This window comes from Geospiza fortis, unplaced genomic scaffold, assembly GCF_000277835.1.
Source record: "Geospiza fortis unplaced genomic scaffold, GeoFor_1.0 scaffold81, whole genome shotgun sequence".
Lineage (NCBI taxonomy): Eukaryota > Metazoa > Chordata > Aves > Passeriformes > Thraupidae > Geospiza > Geospiza fortis.
Window position 1 is genome coordinate 7003678 of NW_005054318.1, and position 20412 is coordinate 7024089.

The 20412-nt window shown below is 43.2% G+C and overlaps 1 protein-coding gene across 1 annotated transcript in view; it reads left to right on the forward strand.

Moving 5' to 3' along the window:
• Positions 1-20412, forward strand: part of ADAM17 (ADAM metallopeptidase domain 17) — a 22676-nt gene continuing 2264 nt past the window's right edge. The window contains 18 exon segments of the mRNA XM_005420297.3: positions 1-8; positions 511-684; positions 2103-2236; positions 3142-3230; positions 5226-5394; positions 5945-6075; positions 7704-7793; positions 8832-8945; positions 9468-9612; positions 10157-10245; positions 12106-12258; positions 13065-13264; positions 14305-14408; positions 15081-15215; positions 16117-16247; positions 17277-17355; positions 18507-18595; positions 19170-19226. Coding sequence (XP_005420354.2) covers positions 1-8; positions 511-684; positions 2103-2236; positions 3142-3230; positions 5226-5394; positions 5945-6075; positions 7704-7793; positions 8832-8945; positions 9468-9612; positions 10157-10245; positions 12106-12258; positions 13065-13264; positions 14305-14408; positions 15081-15215; positions 16117-16247; positions 17277-17355; positions 18507-18595; positions 19170-19226 — 2091 coding nt within the window.

The window sequence follows — 20412 nt, forward strand, 5'->3', positions numbered from 1 at the left end:
ATGGTAAGGTATTGGGAAACCAGGGTATCTCACCTGAGTAGTCTTGTTAGTTATTTCTGGTTGATTGTGCTATCCAGATACCTGTTTTCTGGCTACTCATGGGCAGAAAGGCCCAATACAGTCCAGTCTGCAATTAACTTCATTTAAGTCTGCTAGGTTGAACTATTTTCATCCTCAGACTCACGTGGGGACCAGCAGGTGAGGAGAGTAATTCACCCCAGAGAAATGGGGACATTTTCCCCATGTAGAACGTGGGGCAGCCAGGGAGGGCTTAGATCTGCATTGTTGTGGCAATAAAAATGATGAGTTGGTTGCTCAGAAGTTGTAGAAAAAGTGAAGCAAACTCTGTCTCTCTCAGATTGTCTTGTCTCACTATGATTTCTACTTGTGTACACAAAATAGGCCATTACAGAAATGTACAGTAGTTATCCTAAAATTAGAGCAAACTGTGATCTTGCTGTTAAAATGGGAGTCTCTGGTTTGCTCTTTTTTATGTGTGCATTTGGAAAGAAAGTCTTTTGAAACTAAAGCTTTCCTTGTTGGTCTTTCAGACACAGTTGAGTCCATGCTTTCAGACTACGACATCCTCTCCCTGTCTAGCATCCAGCAGCACTCACTGAAGAAGAGGGACCTCCAGCCTGAGGCACACGTAGAGAGGCTCTTAAGTTTTTCAGCCCTGCAAAGGTAATTAAATCATCAGTGATGAAATAGCATAATATTTTCCTTCAGTTTCTGATGAGTAATGTGCAGTTTCAAACCCAGAAATTGTTGTCTTGTTTTCTGTCATCACTGGCCAGTTCTTCTAGGTTAGTGATCTGCATGGTTATATGACTTCAGAGAGGCTCAGAGGAAAGGGGAAAGTAAGTTCTGTTGTATTTCTCTGATGGCTGAAGTGACAGTAATTTAGGATTTCTTTTGCTTTATTTTTATGTTTAGTTTCGTGTAGATTACTCCCACTGATAGTGTTGAATCTCACTTATACCTCATCTGGCAATGTTGTCAGTACTTCTTGTCTGTCCTCTGGTGCTTGAAAATTTCAGCCTTTGGTTTGGGAATTGTGGGTGGTTTGCTGCCCAATAGATTTACTGTATTTCATCCTTTGGTTGTTTGGTTTGGTTTTGGTTTTTGTTATAAGATGGGAAATAAAAGCTCAGGTGAAAGGGGGAGGAGAAGTAGAAGGGAGCAGGCATGAAGATTGCAGAGATTTTATTCTGTGAGTCAGAAAAATGCCTTGCAGGTATTTTAGTGCTGAAACTGAATCTGAAATGGGGAGCAGGGTCAGAATAACACTTTGTATTAACAAATGTAGATTCATTTTTGTTTGTCTGACATCTTGTCCTCTGTGTATTCATGTGCCTTCCCCTGTGTCATCTTCAACTGTCCTGCAAGTAATGCATAATTGTTGAATCTCAGAATGTTTGAAAGGGCATTTTTTTTGAGTTTGGAGGGGCAGCTATGAAAGGTTAATGGGATCAGATGTCTGACTGTCCCTGTTTTGCACTGCCTCATGCACACTGGCTTTAGGGTGAGGTTGCCAATGACGATTACAGAATAATTGCAGAGGAGCATGCCAAAAATCTTTGACCCAAAGCCCACATAAACCAAGAGCCCACGAGGCTTCTTCTAGAAAAGGGATACTTCTTGGGATAGTTTTCAGTTTTTGTGACAATATATTTTTAAAAATGTAGAAAAATGTAGGGAGTTTAGATTTCTGTTTATGGTCTTCTGCCTGTATTATGTCAGAAAGTAAGAACTTCAAGATAATTTATTTTCAAATAGATGGAGAAATTTCTTGGTCTGATTCTTTTTTTCTTTTAATAGTGACCAGTAACTGGTTTTGCTTAACTGCAAATGGAGAAGGCACATCATGGGCAAACTGACTATTTTCGATTTGGGGGGTTATATTTTTAACTTTTTTTAAATTAAACATCTGTGTCTCTAAAATATTTACAGTTATCAGTTACACAGTATATGTTTTTGTAGCCTGCTTATCAGAATTAATGCTTTTTAACTTCTTTTGGACCCTCAGTAAAATGGAGATTGAATGTATCTGTTATGCGTATACTCTGCTTAAAAATTAATGTAAGTAAATTCTTTTACAGGCACTTTAAATTATACTTAACTGCAACTGCTGAACACTTTTCAGAAAAATTTCAAGCATTAATTGTGGATGGTGAAGGCAAGGAAAAGGAGTATCGTGTTCAATGGCGAGACTTTTTCACCGGACATGTCGTTGGTCAGTATGAAGAGACTATGGGGCAGTGCTGAGAAACCACAGCTTTGCTCGGGTCTCTTGGGCAGAGTAAATGGTGTATTTCCCTCATTTTCATCAGATGTGGTTAGGATGAAGAAAGAAACGTAATTCTTATCCTCTTGGGTTTTCTGGTTTTGTTTTTGTGGTGTGTTTGGGGATTTTTTAGGTTTGGTGGGTGGTGGGGTGTATTGCGTCAAGCTCCTAAGACAGGACTCTTGTGTTGAGTTTGGCAGGACAGAAAGGTATAATTTACTTAAGCAGCAGCTTGCAAATTATTATTTTTTTTAAATGCTGATGGTAGTTTTAATTCCAGCTGGAATGTAGGACTTGAATGTTCCTTGCCCCAGAACACAAAGCCAAGGTAGAGGTGATGCAGTAATGCCTAGACTGTTCAATTAAAAGACTTAAAGATAGTTCTTTATAGATTACTTCTCTGTAAAGAAAGATGCCATGCTCCACTTTCATGCAGTACTAATGCTTCTGCTAAGTTGTTTTGATTTCTTTGTTGCCTTTGTGATGTGGTGAGACTTTCCCACTGGAATGCAGGCTGACGCCGTGAAATTGCTGTCTGATAGTAGTTAGATGCACACTGCTTTTGTTGGCAGTAATATTGTGTCCCCCATTACTAATCCCCAGAGCTATCTCAACACTTTCTGCAAAATTTTTTGTTAAGTCTGAGTCTCGTTGACTGTGACTATTGGGAAGTTAAGACTTGGGAGAAGTGCTGATTAATTTCATTTTTTTCTTTAAATGGAACAGTACAGAGACTGAGAAAGGTAATTTGTCATGAAGTTTAGAAACAATTAGAAACTCCCAACAAACAGTGTCTGTGCAGGAGCACATGCAAACAGCTGAATTAATTTAATGCTTCCATGCTTATGTTAAAGGAGAGCATAATTCCAAGGTTGTGGCACATATTGGGGATGAAGATTTTACGGTGCGAATCAATACTGATGGAGAAGAATACAATATCGAGGTATGCTTTGCTGTGATGGAAAACTGTATCCAGACAATCACCTTCTTTTCCTCTGGGTGTTCCTCTGCCTTGTTAGTTATGTTGACACTTCTGTAGCTCAAACTAGATTTGGTGGTAGTGTTTGTTTTGGGGTGAGGCGGGAGAGAAATAAGAAACCAATTTGGCTTGCAAGTGTTGACTTTTATTAGTGAGTAACATTCTCTGACAGTTGCATGCTTTAGGTACATCAGGGAGAAGGTATATTTTAAACAGGAAGGGGTTTCAGAAACAGAAATGGATCATGTCAGAAGTTAGTGGTGATCATGACCTCTAACAAACTGTGGCAGTCTAAACAGAGTCTACATCTGTGAAGCTTTTTAAAACTGGCTTTGTTACATCTTGGAAGTTTTCCCATTCTTAGAGCTTCATTAAAAATCTGATATTTTGTCTGAAAATTGGTTATTTTTCCCTACTCCCTTGTTTTTCACCATTTTACTTGCTTTTGTTATTTTGAACTCTTGGTTAAAAAAAATTCAACAAGTATATAATTAAAGACTGTCATAATGAGATATTCAGTGCAGTATATTCCCAGACACAAGCAGTATTTGAATGGCTGAATAACAGTAATTATGGCTGAGTGTTATATGGATATTGTAATTGTCTCCAAACCCAAAGATACACAGAATTATGGGTAAACCTGAGAAATCTAGTCATGTTAAAGTATAAAAATGTGATCAAAATGCCCAAATCACTGTACTTGTGTTTTACATTGAGAACATACAGTATCTGTTTGCTTGTGATGTAAAGCATTTTTGTGTTTGTGCTCCAGAGCAGTTGTGGGTGTGCTTGTTCCTCTGTGCAGCCACCCCCCTGTTCCTGGCTGGCTGTGTCTCTGCAGGGGGGCAGGCAGCTTGTGAGGGGGGAAAGGCAATATACAGCTGGGGGCAGGCAGTGTGTGCAGCCTCTGCCCTGCTGCCTTGCTGATGCTGTCCCCAGGTCAGCTTTGGCCACTACCAGCCCTGGGTGCGATGATTGCAGTCACAGAGGGAGCTGGTCTGAGTCTGTTCCCCAAAGGCAGCATGGACAAAGCTGCTCTGCCATTTCCTGCTTTTGTTTTCAGGGTAGTTGTGGATGGTTTGGAAAGGCTGTGGGCCGTTGTGTAAACCACTGCTGCCCTCACACCATGCCTTAGTGTGTGAAACCTTCAGTTCTGTGCTGCAGACACGTGGCTGCTGACGTGGCACAGCCTTCACATTCTGTGACCTTTTTGCTGTGAAGTGAAAGCACAGTGTGCTACATGATGGCTGGCTGAAGCTGGAAGAGCCCTGCCTCAGGGCCAGAGGAGACCCAGAGCCAGGTGCACTATGCTGTAGGTGCAGGCAGTCTGTACTGCTTGGCTCTGGCCAAAGAACTCACCCTGTCTCATATTTGGTGGTGTTGCTTTAGCATAAACATTCAGATAAAAATAGAACTTGTCAGTAAATTAAAAAGATTATTTGTATGCATCTGCTATGGGAATTGGTGTCTTTCCTTGAGATTTCATGGTCTTTGGTTTTTTGATCATCGAAGAGCCCACATTCTGCTGTGTGCTTAAAGGCTCTCTGTTACCTGCCTCCTCCTGTGCTTCTGGTCAGTGCATTGGTTAGCAGTTAAAGATATCCTTCTGGCTCCATGCTCTTACAGAGGGGAGCAGAGAGGAACCTGAGAAGCCTCTTCAGCTTGCTCAGATTCTGAGGAGAAGAAAAATTCTCTCCTATGGCTTTATCAGGTAGCTGCCACTACTTTGTTAAGATGCTCTCAGACTTTTGGATTCCCGGGTAGCATAAGAGAGTTGACTTCTGTTGGCTTTCTTGGGGATGTCATTTTATCGGTAGATTTGTTCCTGTGGGTAAAGTGCATTTGTTAATTTGTGTGTGTAGCCAGAAAACTGTGGAGATACAATGATGCATACATAAAGTTTTTTACTTATCTAGACTTTGGGTTCATTGTGTTCCTAACTTCTCCTTGTGCTGTCAGCCACTGTGGAGATTTGTAGATGATGTGGAAGATGAAAGACTGCTGGTCTACAGATCTGAAGATATCAAAGATTTCTCAAGGTTGCAGTCCCCCAAAGTATGTGGTTATTTAAAGCTGAGTGAGGATGAACTGCTGCCAAAAGGACTGGAAGACAGGAAACAAAATGAAGGTGAGTGTCCGTTATGTAGGAGAGCAGCATCTTTGAAACAAATTAGCTCTTTGAATTCACTGTGGGCATGGAGAGGGGAAGCAGCGCTCCTCATGCCTCTTTAAACAACTTTGTACTTCTGTGCACTGTGCAGCAGGACCTGTTTGGCCTCTATGGTCGCTCAAGGAATCCATCTTGAGCTATGATGGGGTTTTGAGAGTTTTTGGTCCCGCTTTCCTCTGTTCTTTGCTGTGTCAGCAAAAGCTGGGATAATGGCTAGGAACAGGAGGAGGAGAGGTGTTGAGGCTGTGGTGATGACCTTAAAAGCTCTATAGGTAAATCTGATGAATAACTCAGTTTCACTGCTGTGCATTCTTTTCCTTGCAGTAAGTTTGAGGACTGTTAGGAAGACAAAGAATAGCTATTAAAAAAAAAAAGCCCCAAACTAAAACTAAACATCACCATTCTCCTCCCAGGAGCCCATCCACGCTCAAATTTAGGTCTTGAATAAGGACAGTAGACTCAGCAGTGGTAGTAGTATTGAGTGGTTTTTTTTAAATATTTACTTTAGAAAGCACCCATCGGAAGAAAAGAGCCGTTCCAGAGAACTCCAAAAACACGTGCAAGATGTTGGTAGTGGCAGACCATCGTTTCTTCAAGTACATGGGCCGTGGGGAAGAGAGCACCACTATCAACTACTTGGTAGGTAACACCATACAGCTTATATTGCTTTTGTACACATGGCTTTTACCTGGGAAAATGCTAGATCGTGCTTTAAAAATATTCTACAATGAAACTAATGTAGTTCAGTAGTCTTCAAATTTCACTTAAAAACAAATTCCTTCCTGTCATACACTTCTGTTAGATATGCCATTTTCTGCCCAGGAACTTCTCTTTTCTCAGTCAGAGCTCTAGAGTCTCCTGGGTTTTGAAATCCACTGCAAATGATCTGAGCATTTTTAAAGTTCTAGCATGTTTAATGAGAAGTTAAAGCAACTCATATAGATCTTCTTTTCCAGATTCTTTCAGGATTCTCTGTCCAGAACAATAAATTAGAAGCAGGCCCAATAAACCACTTGTTTGGTTGTACACTGGTGGTGTGGATTAACCTCAGCAGGCTGCTCAGCCTCAGGCAGCCACTTGCTCTCCCCTCCCAGATGGAATGGGGAGAGAATCAGAAGGGTAAAGGTGACATAACTTGTAGGTTGAGATAGAAACAGTTTAATAGCAAAAGCTGTTCACAGCAGCAAAGCCAAACAAGGGAGTTAATTTACTGCTTCTCGTCAGCAGGCAGGTGTTCAGCCATCCTCAGGGAAGCAGGGCTCCATCGTGTGTACCAGTTACTGAATGACCCAGCTGAAACACTGGGCTTGTCTACCTGACAGGTTTTTGTGGACTAGAACAAGGCCCTTCTCCCTTTAAGCAGAAGGGGAGAGTATGGGGGTTTGGGGAGTGGAGACAAAACAAATGAAAACAGGTTTGGAGGTCTGTTGTTCATCTAAAGTCTCTTTCTGAGCTTTACTCCTTGAAATGCTAATCACTCTGTTCCACTTTTGCTGGCGTTTTGACCTTTCTGTCCCCAGAAATGCTTTTACATTCTCCAGGTGAGGGGGCCTCATTTGGTGTGTTTGCAGAAGTGCTCTTATCTCAGCATCTGACATGTGCTGAGGCTGACCCCTGTTGTGTTTCCTGGGTAGACGGGTACTATTAACAGCACAGTGATTGGAAAACTAAAGCATAAACTATTACTGAGTGGTTCTGAATGTCACTTCTCCTTCTCAGCAAGTTTGGTGGTTTATATTTAGTAGAAGGTGTTTTTTAAGAGAACAGCTTGAAAAGGGAGGTATTGATTGTGAGCACTGACAAGAGACTTTCTGGAACTTTGTGCTTGAACCATAATGAGGAAAATAATAGGTTTTTGGCTGGGTGAGGGAAGCAAGCCTGGGGGGTCAGTTAAACTAGTTAAGCTCTATGCTGATACAAAGCAGTAAAAGCAGCTCCCTCCTCTGCCCTTCCCCTCAAAGAAATCTGGAAAATTAGTGTTTGAACAAAGTGTTTCTTAAAATGTCTTGTTCTTAATACTATTGCTATTCCACTACACAAACAAAAGTAATAAATGGAAAAGTTTGTGCTACTTTTTTATTATGGAAAATTTTCAAGTATATTGGATAATACTGATCCAAAACCAACAGTACTTGGATCCAGGGCGTTTGTCTTGTTGCCTTTCACGAGGTTCAATTTTAAGTCAAGTGGCTGTTTCTAGGTAAGTATGTAGCAGTTTTTTGCTCCATGGAAGCTCACTTGGGTAACTTGTTTTCTCTTCCACACAGATTGAGCTGATAGACAGAGTAGATGACATCTACCGAAACACTTCCTGGGACGATGGAACCTTCAATGGGTACGGCATACAGATAGAGCAGGTATTCACTGCACTCTGCAGAGGGCTTCCAACTTAAAGGAACATGCTTTAAACAGCAGTGCTTCTGATTATTTTGTCTGGGTTAGAGCTAAAGTAATAAAATCCTACATTATTAACCCCAGCCAGGAGCACTCTCAAATTGCATCTTGCCAATGTTAATGATCTGACATGATGCCCATTTTCAGTTCCTTGCAGTGTTTGAGATGTGAATTTTCAGGGAGAATTTTTCCATATTTATTACTGATTCAAAAGTGCATTTTTCACCTGAATATGAGCAAATTTTGTTTCATTCAGACATACTCATGCATTTATCTCATATACCTATTGCTACTGCTTGGCTTTCAAAGTCTGAGTGGACCTCAAACCCAGATGAAAACAATCTTGCCTGAAGAGCTTTAATGACTCCCTTAGACAACATGCTAGGCTTGTATATGGACACGGGGAATGTTGTGACTTCAGTTTCTGTGATGGTGTCTTGAAGTGCACAGAAATCTGGAAAACAGCATTAAAAACAGGAGTCCATCAGCTCAGCATACTGCAAGAGCTGTGATATGGGACATGGAGACTCATGGTACAAGCCAGCTGCCCCTTTGCTGGGAAAAGATCTGCAGGCATAAAGAAGAAGCATTACTTGGGTAGGGAGGGGGTGGAGAACATGATGAGCTGATTCTGGATTACTGGGAAAGTGGCAGTCCTTTAACATAGATTTTGATTACCTAGAGCTCTGAAATTATTTGGGGTTATTTATACTGGTTTTATTTGTCTGGGGTTTTTCTAAAAGTAAAAGGCATCTCAAAGCAGAATTTTACAGTGGAAACTTCTGATGTTATCCTGTAAAAGGGTTACTTACAATGTAGTTATGATTTAGTTAGTGTATTTAACTAGCAGAGGCTGGAAAGTTAATAATAGAATCATGCTGAGTCTGAATTTTTCTCCTTACAGATCTATTAAGATATTTAAAATTACATTGAAACCTTTTCTGTAGCTATAAAATTGACAAAAATTCCTGTTCATTGTTGTTGCCCTTTTTGACATGTAGATTATTATCCACAATGAGCCAAATAATGTAAAACCTGGAGAAAAACATTATAATATGGCAAGAAGTTACCCAGATGATAAGAAAGATGCCTGGGATGTGAAAATGCTGCTAGAGGTAGGTTGTAACCCTTGAAAAATTGTGGCCCTTAACAGAAAATTGCTCATTCATATGGCTGCTCTGTAGTAATGGGTGAAAGTCCTCTGCTCCCTCTGCATGATGTGTAGATGTCACACAAAGTCAAACCAGCTGCTGTGCCCTGTAGCCCTTGGTAAAGAGCTCCCTTGCATAATTACAGAGCAGACATCAATTAGTCTTATTAATGTGGTCTGAGTCAGGCAGTCCTGATATGTCTGGCCCTGAGACTGACTGCCTTGTGACCTTCATCAAGTTATTGTACTTGGCTTTGTCCTCCCTGTGGAAAGGGAAAATGAATAGACAAGTTATGTAAATGAATGTGTACAGTGTACTTGGGCATTAGTTTAATTTCCTGCAGCTCTGCAGGACTGCTAAACAGCTGCTGTTTTCTGACTTAACCAGATCTAGGAGGTACTTGTCTGGCACATTAAATAAATATTATTATCTGTGGACTTCCAACAAGTACTGTAAGCTAACAGGAATTTGACTTTTTTTTTTAAGCAATTTAGCTTTGATATTGCAGAGAAAGCAGCTCACGTGTGCCTTGCTCATCTCTTCACATACCAAGATTTTGACATGGGAACGCTTGGACTGGCTTATGTTGGCTCTCCCAGACCTAACAGCCATGGTGGCATTTGTCCTAAAGGCAAGGCTTCTTCTTCTTCTTCTCTCCCAGTTCTGGGTTGGAAGCTAGTTTTTGTTTTTCATGTTTAATTCTTCTCTAAAACTTTCATGGAGTATGTTGTGTTATTTGCACACACTCTAGGAGCTGGTTTTTTACATAGAAGGGATGACTGGGTTTTTTGGCTGGAGCTGGAAAAAGGGGGAAGGATAAAAGTCACTAAACAAAGTCGCTAAGCTATCTGGTGTGAGCAGGCTGTATAGAAAAAACCCTGTTCTAAGGGCTGCTTTGTGTGGGCACATCCTGTAGGGGTTCTGGAATGGCAGATGATGTTGTCTTGGAAATTTCTGCTGTTTTTGCCTTTACTGCAATACATGAGCTGTTGGAACTGTGCTTGAAAGATTCCCAGCTCCAAAAATTGGCAGGGTCTCACTAGTGAGCCTGTGAGAACAATAAAGCTGTAAAGCTGTTCATTTCCCCAGACAAGTATCCCTCTCTTCCCAAAAGTACCCTGAAACTCAAGAAAAATGATTCTCAATTTTAATTTGTTTATTTCTCACTCTTTCAGCTTATTACAGTCAAATTGTAAAGAAGGATATCTATCTGAACAGTGGCTTGACCAGCACCAAGAACTATGGGAAGACCATCCTCACAAAGGTAGAAGAGTATCCTGCTCATATGCGTGTGCTGGTGAATGTGTGCCATGGGATTGTGACAAACTCCTGTGCTCTCTCAGAAAAGAGCTGCTGGCTTTCCATTTCAGTGAGATCTCTGAGGACAAGGATATAGATCATAAAACAGAAATCATCTTTTTTGTTGTAGCTCACAAGGGGAGACAGGACTGAATGGAACTGTCTGTTGAACTCACTGTGAAACAGAAACAGCTAGTGTCTCATAGGAGCTGTAGCTTCCTAGATATAAACAGGCTTTTGATGTCTGAAGATGAATTTAAATGTGTTTTGTTTTAACAAAAAATCCCCAGACAAACAACAAAACTCTTAACAAAACAAACCCTCAAACAGAGCAAGCAGACAAAGTAGGAGGTTTAGTTTGAGCCTTTTAATGAAATTCCTCCACCCGATTTTTGTGTGTCCTGAGTAACTAGAGCAGAGAACAGTATAGTAGACAGAGCTTATTAGTGTTAATACTAAGCTTAATGTAATTTTATGCTTCCTGGATTTTTTCCATACTTTATGAGATAGTAAATGCACAAAAATATGAACATTGTCTCACTTGTAAAGACACCAGAGCGGTGCCTATGTCTGCCTCTATTAAATCTTTGAAGTTGGGCATATTTTACTTTTGCTGACTTCTGCTGGCTTCTCAGCTGTGCTTTTCTGTAGCATGATTATAATAATAGGAATTTATAATTGATGTGTGGGCTAAAACTTGGCACAGAAACTGTCAAGATGATAGGGAAAAAAGACAGTAAAGCTTTGTGTTAGAGGGATGTTGACAGAGAGCTCTAGCAATAGCTGTTGCCATGCTATTTGCATTTGTTCAATCTCCAGACCGGAGTTCTGCCTTAGATTACAAAGGAGGTTTAGTTTTCTGTCTTCCCAGTGGCAGGCTTAGGGCTTGGGATGATGGTTCACATTGATTTCACAGGGAAAGTGCTGCATGGTTTCCACTTTGGTCTAAAAAAACCAAAACCAAAACAACTTCCTTAAAACTCTTCTCCAAATGAAGCACAGTGAAGCCCAGGAGGGACGCCCAGGCAGCTCTCCTGTCTCTGGCTCCCACACTGGCCATGCTTAGTCATGCACTGGGGCAGCTCATGGCAGCTCTTGGTCCTTCCTGTGCCCACACAGCAGCTGCAGTGACAGCTCCTCTCCAGAACTGCCCAGTCTCCTTGTGGTTATCTTTATTTCTGTGTGAGTTTAATTTGTGGTTGTCACCTTGTGAGCGTGACACCATCTGCTGGGGAAGGTGCCGTGGGAGGTGCGCAGCGAGCAGAGCCGGTTTGGGATCCTCAGCACAGGCAGGCGTGTCTCACATAAATGATGTTGGAAATCCATCCCTGTTGGGCCACAATTGTAGGTGTCTTTCCTAGAAATCATGCAGTAGTGGAGTTTATTCAGCACTCCTAATGTCGTCATCCATTTAGAAGAAACAATTCTAATGGCAAGATCTGTTAAACAAGAGATTGACTAATTGTAGCAGCTGTTGTTTGTTTGGATTGGGTTTTGTTTGAACTTTTTATGCCTTCCAGCTACATAGAAGCAAATTTTCATATTTAAGCATCTGCATTGCCTTGAAAACAAGCTTGAATTGGTATTCTAGGATAGTATTTTGCTTTTAACAGTGATTTAATGTTCAAATCTAGTCCTTGAACTTAACTTTGAAAAGGACCACAATTTTATTTACCTTAGTTTCTCCAGAAAAATGTTCACAGGCAATTCCCTATCATCTTGGTGTATTTTAGTATTGCTGTCGGCCTAGAAGTAGCTGGGATCTTCTGTCCTTTACTGGTCAGACTAATTTTTTCCAACATTGTTTTTTTTATGTTCAAAAAAGGAGGCTGACCTGGTTACAACACATGAACTTGGACATAACTTTGGAGCAGAGCATGATCCTGACAGTCTGCCAGAGTGTGCCCCCACTGAAGACCAGGGTGGGAAATATGTCATGTATCCTATTGCTGTCAGCGGGGATCATGAAAACAACAAGGTATGGTTGTTTAGTTTTGCATCAACACAAAAGTTTCTGCTATGGTCAGTGACCCTTTGCATGGCAAATCTATTTAGTTAATGATTCCTGTAGTTTGAAACCACCAGAATGTAATGGATTAGTCATAAGAAAACATTTGCCTGCAGTTGGGTTCCTGTACACAGCTCATCTATGTAATCTGGGTTTCACTGGAGTTCATAGCATGTCAAGGTGCATTTTAATTAGTTGTTTGTAATTAGCTGTGGCCATATGTTGCTACAGGTAAGTCCCAGCAAGAGTCAAATCCAGCACCTTCAGTACCACACAGTGTTGGAGTGCTCCATAGCTGCTGTTGGAGAGGGGCTGCCAGGTGCCGCAGCCGTGGTGGAAGCTTGCCCTGGCACTGTGGGGTTGGCGTTGTGCCTGTTCTACAGATGAAACCCAGATGAACAGGGGATGCTTGGCCTGCAGTCTGCCTTGCCCTGTGCCTGTGCCCAGCCCCTCTGCCCAGAGGCAGCGCAGTCTGTGCCTCCTGTGCAGCTTCACATCCCGTCCTGGGGCCGCCGAAGCCGTGGGAGAGCTGGAGCTGTCTCTGAGCCAGACTGCGTGGGGGAGCCCCTGCAGTGTGCAGCAGTGTCTGTTACTGGCCCAGCTGTTACTGGCCCATCTTAAAGTTCTTCCAAGGTATCCAACTGGCAGTACAAAGGGAATAACTGCATTCTGGAATGCCAGGGCTCAGAGATATGGGGAGGCTGTGGCTGTCTTAGATGCCAGTTGTTGACAGAAAGGTACACTCAGTGCTGCGTTTTTCCTCTGTGACTCTCTAGATGTTCTCAAGCTGCAGCAAAAAATCCATCCATAGGACCATAGAGGTCAAGGCCCAGGAATGCTTCAAAGAGCGCAACAACAAAGTGTGTGGGAACTCCAGAGTGGATGAAGGCGAGGAATGTGACCCTGGCCTCTTGTACCAGCTGGCTGATCCCTGCTGCTCTGCAGACTGCAAACTGAAAGAGGGTGCCAAGTGCAGGTAAGGGGAAATGAGCTGCAGCTTCTCTTTACACAGGAGAGAAGGTTGGGTTGGGCTAAAAGCTCCTAAAGCCACCTGCAGTGTCACAGGCCCCTTTCCTGGCTTTAAGGCTGAATGAGTGAGCTCACAACAGTGAAAGATTTCATGAAAGGCTTCTGTATGCATACATTAATTTTTATAGCATTCTGTTTGTTTTCCTGAGAAGTGTCAAGAACCACAGCCTTGCAAATTACTATTGTGTTGTCATTGTTATTACTACCATTATTATTAAGCAAACTTAGGCAATCAAAAAGCATTTAAAAATTTCCTGTCCACGCTTTCTGTGCAAATGCAAGTTTTGTTTGTGTTGGAAGGTAGCTTTTTACACTGGTGCATACTGGTAATTCCAGAAGGCTGCAAAATGTGTTTGAGCAGACAACACAGTGACTACACTATATGACTCCTCTTTCTGTTGCTGCTTTATGGGATGTTCATGGCCTTGTTGGACACTGCATTGCAATCTTTTTTTTTTTTCATAGTTCAGCTCTACACTATGGAACATTAGAGAGCTTGTGCAATTTCTGTTGTTTAGCAAGAAAATCCACACATTTTAATGAGTGTTTTTGTACTAAGGGCCTTCATGTATTAGGTGAGAAAATGAATGTAAAGACAATGCAGAATCCAAAGTAGGAAACCTTCAGGACAGACAGAAGGGGGAGAAATGTTTGGGAAAGAAAAGGGTGAAAGATCTTGTCCTAAGTTGCACAGCAGGTTACAAGAGGTTGATCCAAGTGCCTTGAATAAATACAAGGGTCCCTCTCTTGTCTCTCAATATATTGTACTTTCTATGTGATTTGGCCTTCAATACATGAAGAGTGAGTATGTATGTAGAAAGGTGGTTGTGAGAGGGGGCAGAGAGGACAAGGGTTGAATCAATGAGTCAGTCTCCAAGAAGTAGCTTTTTATTTCCTAAACATCCTTTTTCTCTGACTTTGTCACACTTGTACTTATTTTTAAAAAATTGGTTAATATTTATTTCTTTCATTTTGATCTTTCCCCAGTGACCGAAACAGTCCTTGCTGTAAAGGCTGCCAGTTTGAAAGTGCACAAAAGAAATGCCAGGAAGCCATAAATGCCACTTGCAAAGGAGAGTCTTTTTGCACTGGTAGGATGTGGTTCTGTCCCCTGTATGTCAGCTAGCCAAGTGCTTCAGGCTCAGTGTCCTGTTCAACCCACTTTCAGTCTAGTGCCCTTTAGTCATCCGGTTCATATAATTTTAGAGACCAGTTAAGCATCACAGTATGCTCCTATAATGAGTTTCATTGTAGTTCAAGAGTCACTTTGTGATTTATTGCCCAGAAGAACATAAAAAAGGTTGATTTAAAAAAAAAATTGTTTCTTTCCCTTAAAAGAAAGAAAAAAAAAAAGCAAAACAGAATGTGTCCCTGGGGGGGAACAAGAATGAATTTTGCATAGAAAAGGTGGAATTACTGCAGCTCTGCTTCACTTCCCCACTTGTTTACTTCCTCCTCATAGTTTTTCTTGGAGACAGGGAGTCAAGTCAGCATGTGCTTTGCCAAGGGGGGCTCCAGGGTCTGCACCTACTGCTTGGTTGCCAGTGCCACAATGCCTGAGCTGTTGAAAGCCTCCAGAGCTTCTGCTACCTCTCAGAGCAGCTGGCAGGCAGCCTGCAGCTGAAAGCCAAGAACAAGCTATTATTGGGGTTTTCCTGGGATAAGTCTGTATTTCCATTATTTTCCTTCTTTCTTCTACACACTTAGGTTCTCTGCCCTTTGCTCTAACACAGCCCTCCCACTGTGCTGACTTCCATCTGCAGGGAACAGCAGCGAGTGTCCCCCCCCGGGGAACGCTCCGGATGACACCGTGTGCGTGGACATGGGCAAGTGCAAGGACGGGGAGTGCGTCCCCTTCTGCGAGAGGGAGAGGAACCTGCGCTCGTGTGCCTGCAACGGTGGGTGACACTGAAATGGGACTGGGACTGAAATTTGTGTTTCACGTCTGCTCCCTAGAGAGTGCTGGCTTCACTGCGGGCTGAGTTTGTGGTTTCTGGAAAAGTTTAAACTGTTGGGCTTTGTCAGCTGTTCTGTGTTTAAAAAGGGGATGTGAATGTCCTCCTGTCTTCTGCTGGTTTGGGTTGAAGACATTAAGATGAGACTTAGCCTCTGACACTCCACCTAAAGGAGAGGACACTCTCCTGCCTTCCAGGTCTACCACAGATGGACAAGAAGGGATTGTAAGGAGATTCCAACCAACCTCTGGATCTGGCGTCTGGCAGAGGCGTAGTGGCCTCCAGCAAGGGGTTAAAGAAAGATTTCAGAGAGATTGAAGTGCCTTGAGAATATAGAATGCCCATCTTAATTCCCCTGCTAACCTGCCTGCCATACACTTCTGCCAGTGATTTTTCCTGCTCCTTTGCTCTCCATTATCCCCTAAATGTGGGAAAGCAGCTGGGAGTAGGATGAAAACCTCACAGGGGCAACACAAGGAGCTGCTGTGAGCTCCACCATTTGAGGTGGAGGGCACAGCTGAAGAGATAGGTGCCTAGAGGTCTCAGAGCCCAAGATATATTTAAATTTGTCTTTTTGGATGTGCTTGGAACCTCTTCATTGGCCTCTTCATTCGTGCAGTTTTAGGGTATCAGCTTGGAGAACTTGGTCCCACTGTACTCCTTAATATGTTGCACAGGGCATGTGATTGAGTTTTAGGCTTGATTGTCAGAGTGCCCAAAATTGGGCAGCTTAGCCCTGCTTTCCCTGTGGGGCAGCTGGTCAGGACTATGCTCAGCCAGGAGACACACAGGGTTGTGGGTTGCAGGTGTGCTTCCAAGGAATGAGTTTGCTGCTCCATTTCAGAGACAGATAATTCCTGCAAGGTGTGCTGCCGGGACGAGCAGGACAGGTGCACACCGTACGTGGATGCCAACGACCAGTTCCTGTTCCTGCGCAAGGGCAAGCCTTGCACTGTGGGCTTCTGTGACACAAATGTAAGTGTGCCCAGCTCTGCCTTGCTGCTGGGGTCTGAGTCCTTGGTGAGGAGGACTGGGCTGGGGAAGAGAAGCCAAAGCTTGAGCGGGGCTTTAGGGCCTAATGGGTTTTAGGTACCTCTTCATGGGGTCAATACTAAAGGGTGTTGGAGGCTGTGGGTGTTGGAGTTCTGCAGAGACCCATGCAAGGGGAAGCTGTTACCTTCTGGAGCTGCTCATTGCCCCCTCTGCTGCTCCCCACAGCTCAGCCAGGGACCCTGCTCAGCTCAGCAGCCTGGCACTCTGCACAAAGGAGGGGCCTGAGTGCTGCCCAAGCTTGGTTGGGTTTGCAGCGCTTGCCTTTTCAGTTGTTTCCGTTAGCCCAATCAGTTTTTATTCCAATAATTCAGGTCAGGGAGCAATCACATGGAAATCCAGCCAACAGTATCTGAAAGGGGCAGCGAGCCTGTGGCAGGGACACTGGTGGGTTGCTGGCATTCAGAGCCTTTTCCATGGTACAGCTGCATGGACACCTGCAGACCCCAGTGGCTGGAGCTAAACTGGGTGTCAGCAGAAGTGAATTTGGGAGGGCATGCCCCAGTCCTTTTGCTGGCAGAACTGGAAGATCAAGGTTCTGCTGTGTTAAACCGGCACAGCCAAATCTGGGAGTGAGTTTGTCTGTAACCTTGGGCTCCTGAGAGCTGCAACCTTCTTTTTGGATAATGGGAACTGAGGCTTCCAGTGTTTAAATCTCTCCAGAAACATCAGTTTTATGTCCCCTAACATGGGCCAAAGGTGGAGGGAATTTTGCACATTTCAAACAAAAATTATCTGATTCAGACCACAGTTGAAGTGAAACTGGCTTGATAAAAATAAAGGCAGTAAAAATGGATTGCTGCTATTGGGCATGAGTGTAATTCTGTATTCAGAATGTAGATTAAGTCATGCTGTGTCTGTAGTTCTCATTTCATTACTATCATTGTACCTCCCTCTCCAAGAAGGCAGTACTTAATAGTTGGGTGGTATAAGATTATTTTGTTACTTTTGTAGGGCAAGTGTGAGAAGCAAGTCCAGGATGTGATTGAACGATTTTGGGATTTCATAGACCAGCTCAGCATCAATACTTTTGGTAAGATACATAACCATATCCTTTGGGGATTTTTGAGTTCATGACATGAACCTCTAAAGCCTCAGGGGGAGTTAGCTGGCTGGATTTATTCACCATGTGCAAGGATAGCTGTGCTTATGATATATCAAAGTATATTTTTGCCTGAAGTTTGACACTACTGATCTCACCATTTAAAGCTGAAAGGATGGGAGATTGTTTTGCATTGTTGTACTCCATTTTTTTCTAGGCATCTTCCAGGCTTGTGAAAGGATGATAGCTTCTTGTCTGAATAGCAGGAACTAGGTCAATTAGAGAAAAGCAAAAACAGTCAGTCTCTTTAGAGGTCAGCTAGATTCAGCAGGGTATAAAGTGGGCCTCTCAGTGGGATTTAAATGTCAACAGAAAGGGAGGGGAACACTTCCTTTCTCTGTCATTTAAGAAAACCAGAGATCACACACCTCAAGCTGTGCCTGTGCTGAGTCAGTCCCTGTGACTGAGTGGGCTTCCTTGGTCTTGATCCCAGCTGTGCAACCCAAGCAGGTGTCACCTCAGCCCAGGTGTCACCCCCAGTGTGTCACTCTGTTACTGGCACCAGACAAAACCCGTGGTTAAGCTGGTGCTGTGTCCTGAGCCCTAACTGTGTGTGCTCATGGCAACACAGTCCCTGCACAGTGCAATTACCTGAGCTGCAGCTTTCAATCCCAAGTTTCAGAGACAACAAATTGTTTCTTAGGTAACTGATAAAGCTATTTAGCCTGCTTGGATAGAGGCAGTTTTTTAATCTTTGACATCCAAATATTTTGTTTGTGGAGGCAAGTAGACATCACGTGACTGTTACATCAGAATGTGGTGATGGACTCGCAGTGTGTGAGAGGGGCAGCTTGGCTGGTGCAGTATAGGCTGTTCCAAAACAGCCCATATTCAATATTACAGCCTCACAGCATTTCTCTTCAGAGAACAGAGTAAGACCTGTTACTGTTAACATACCGGATACCTTTTTTTAAAATTGTGTAATTTTATTTTTGCCTACCTCAAAATAGGTAGCCTGTGCTTCTCTAAGCAATTCTGAGGCTTCAGTTGCCTGAGCAGTGGCTGCAGAAGGGGGGATAGATGTGTGAGTTCATGAAACAGTATTTGGTGGGTAACTGACAGATGTGAACTTGGTTCCACAGGGAAGTTCCTAGCAGATAATATAGTGGGCTCTGTGCTTGTCTTCTCCTTACTGTTCTGGATTCCTCTCAGCATCCTTGTGCACTGTGTGGTGAGTAAGCTGTCTTTGAGATGACTGCTCTGTTGGATTTTGCTGTGAGAACACCCTTTGTATGTGAAGTGGCAGATGGCTGTGGGAGAAATTATGGGAAGTTTTTAGCAGACCCTGGGGGGAAATCCAGCACATGTAAGGCTTTTACTGCTCCTTCAGTAGGCAAAACTCTTGCTAAACTCTGCCAGGCCCTGGCAGACCCAGTGCTCCCATGACTATTCCCTGGAGCCTTTCCCATTCTTTCCCAGGCAGATTTTCTTTCTCTGCCTTCTGAGTTCTACCCAAGTATAATTTTAGTATTTTTATCATTAAAAACAAAGTCTTCTAAAGCCCTGTGAAGAAAAGACGCCCACATTTTGAGAGAAGACCCAGAGTGGGCAGTGATCATGTGGTGTGCTGCTGACAGCAGTGTGGGGTAGAGCAAAGGGGTGCTGTGCCCACAAGCACTCCTGGAATGAATGGGAAGTAGGGGGAGGGAAGTAGGACACCCCTCAAAGTGCTGAGTCCTTGCAGGAAAAAGGAGTTTTTGCCATAGGGAAATAACTTTCTTATTTTGTTGTGTGTTTTTCAATAGGACAAGAAATTGGACAAGCAGTATGAGGAGAACACAAAGTCCCTATTTTGCCCCAGTGTAAGTTGCTGTCTATGTCTGAATTGGCAGAATGCTGTCCCATGGGTATTGGAAAACCTGAACCTGAGGTGTCTGCAGAATTTTTACCAAAAGAGTAGTAAGAGAGAGCCCCAGAGCCCCATGCTGCAGAGGGGTGAATCCATGGGAGGAGAAGCTGGTTTCTGAACAAGCCTCTGTCCACTCTTAAGCACTGCAGCATGGCAGGGTCTGATTCTTCCTGTAAGAGCTGAGCCTTGTTGGCAGTGCCCCTGTGGTGCAGAAGAGAGGGGCAGGGAGCCAGGGCAGCACCAGCCACAGGCTGCTAGTTCCCAGCCAAGTGGAGTCACTGAAGCATGAGGCTCAAAAATCTCTTCAAAATGCAGTGTCTTTGCTGCAGAATGGCTGTTTGCAGGAGGTGGCTTCTAGCAGTCAGATGTGCTACAGCCTTCCAGTTGCTCAAGGGTCACATCAGCAGCACTTCTTAGCTTGCAGATAATGAACTGGGAGAGCGGAAGAGCAAAAACGTGCCAAGATAAATTTTAATTACAGTTCAGCACGGGGCACCTTGTGATAGAGAGGTTTGAGTATCCTTTCCTGTGCTTTGACAGTCCAGTTCCTATTAAGAACTAAAATATTCAGTTAAGGAAAAGTTGTTCTGTTAGGGGAGGAGAAAAAAAGCCTTGTGGAGCTCTTCCTTGTACAACCATTGGAAGAAGGATACTGAAGTCAGAGACTACTGATGCAGAGTGCCTCTGTCACCTACTGTGACAGAACTGAGGCTGATCTTGGTTTGAGTAACCCATAGCTGTGACACGAGAAAAATTATCTTAGTGCTTCTTACCTGTATTCAATTGAGAAAATCCCAGAGGCAGGAGAGAGAGCACAGTGGTCTCCTTTCACCAGCAACAGTTTAACAAACAGATTTTGTATCTTTTGAATCTACTGAGGATGGAGAGTTGGGAAATGATAGCAGGTAAACATCTCATTCTTCCCAGTATTAGCATTTGCTGAGGTCTTTGGGGAATTTTTATGCTTAGAGATATCTGGATATTTTCCAAACCATGCTGAAATAGTAGCAGACATCAATGGACTTGAACTTAATGTGGGTTGAGTTACAATGACAGCGATCCCTGCAGTGTTTGACCCTATGTTCAGTGCAGTTCTTGTACATGAAACCATGAACTCTCCAAGTTGGAATAAGCTGTAC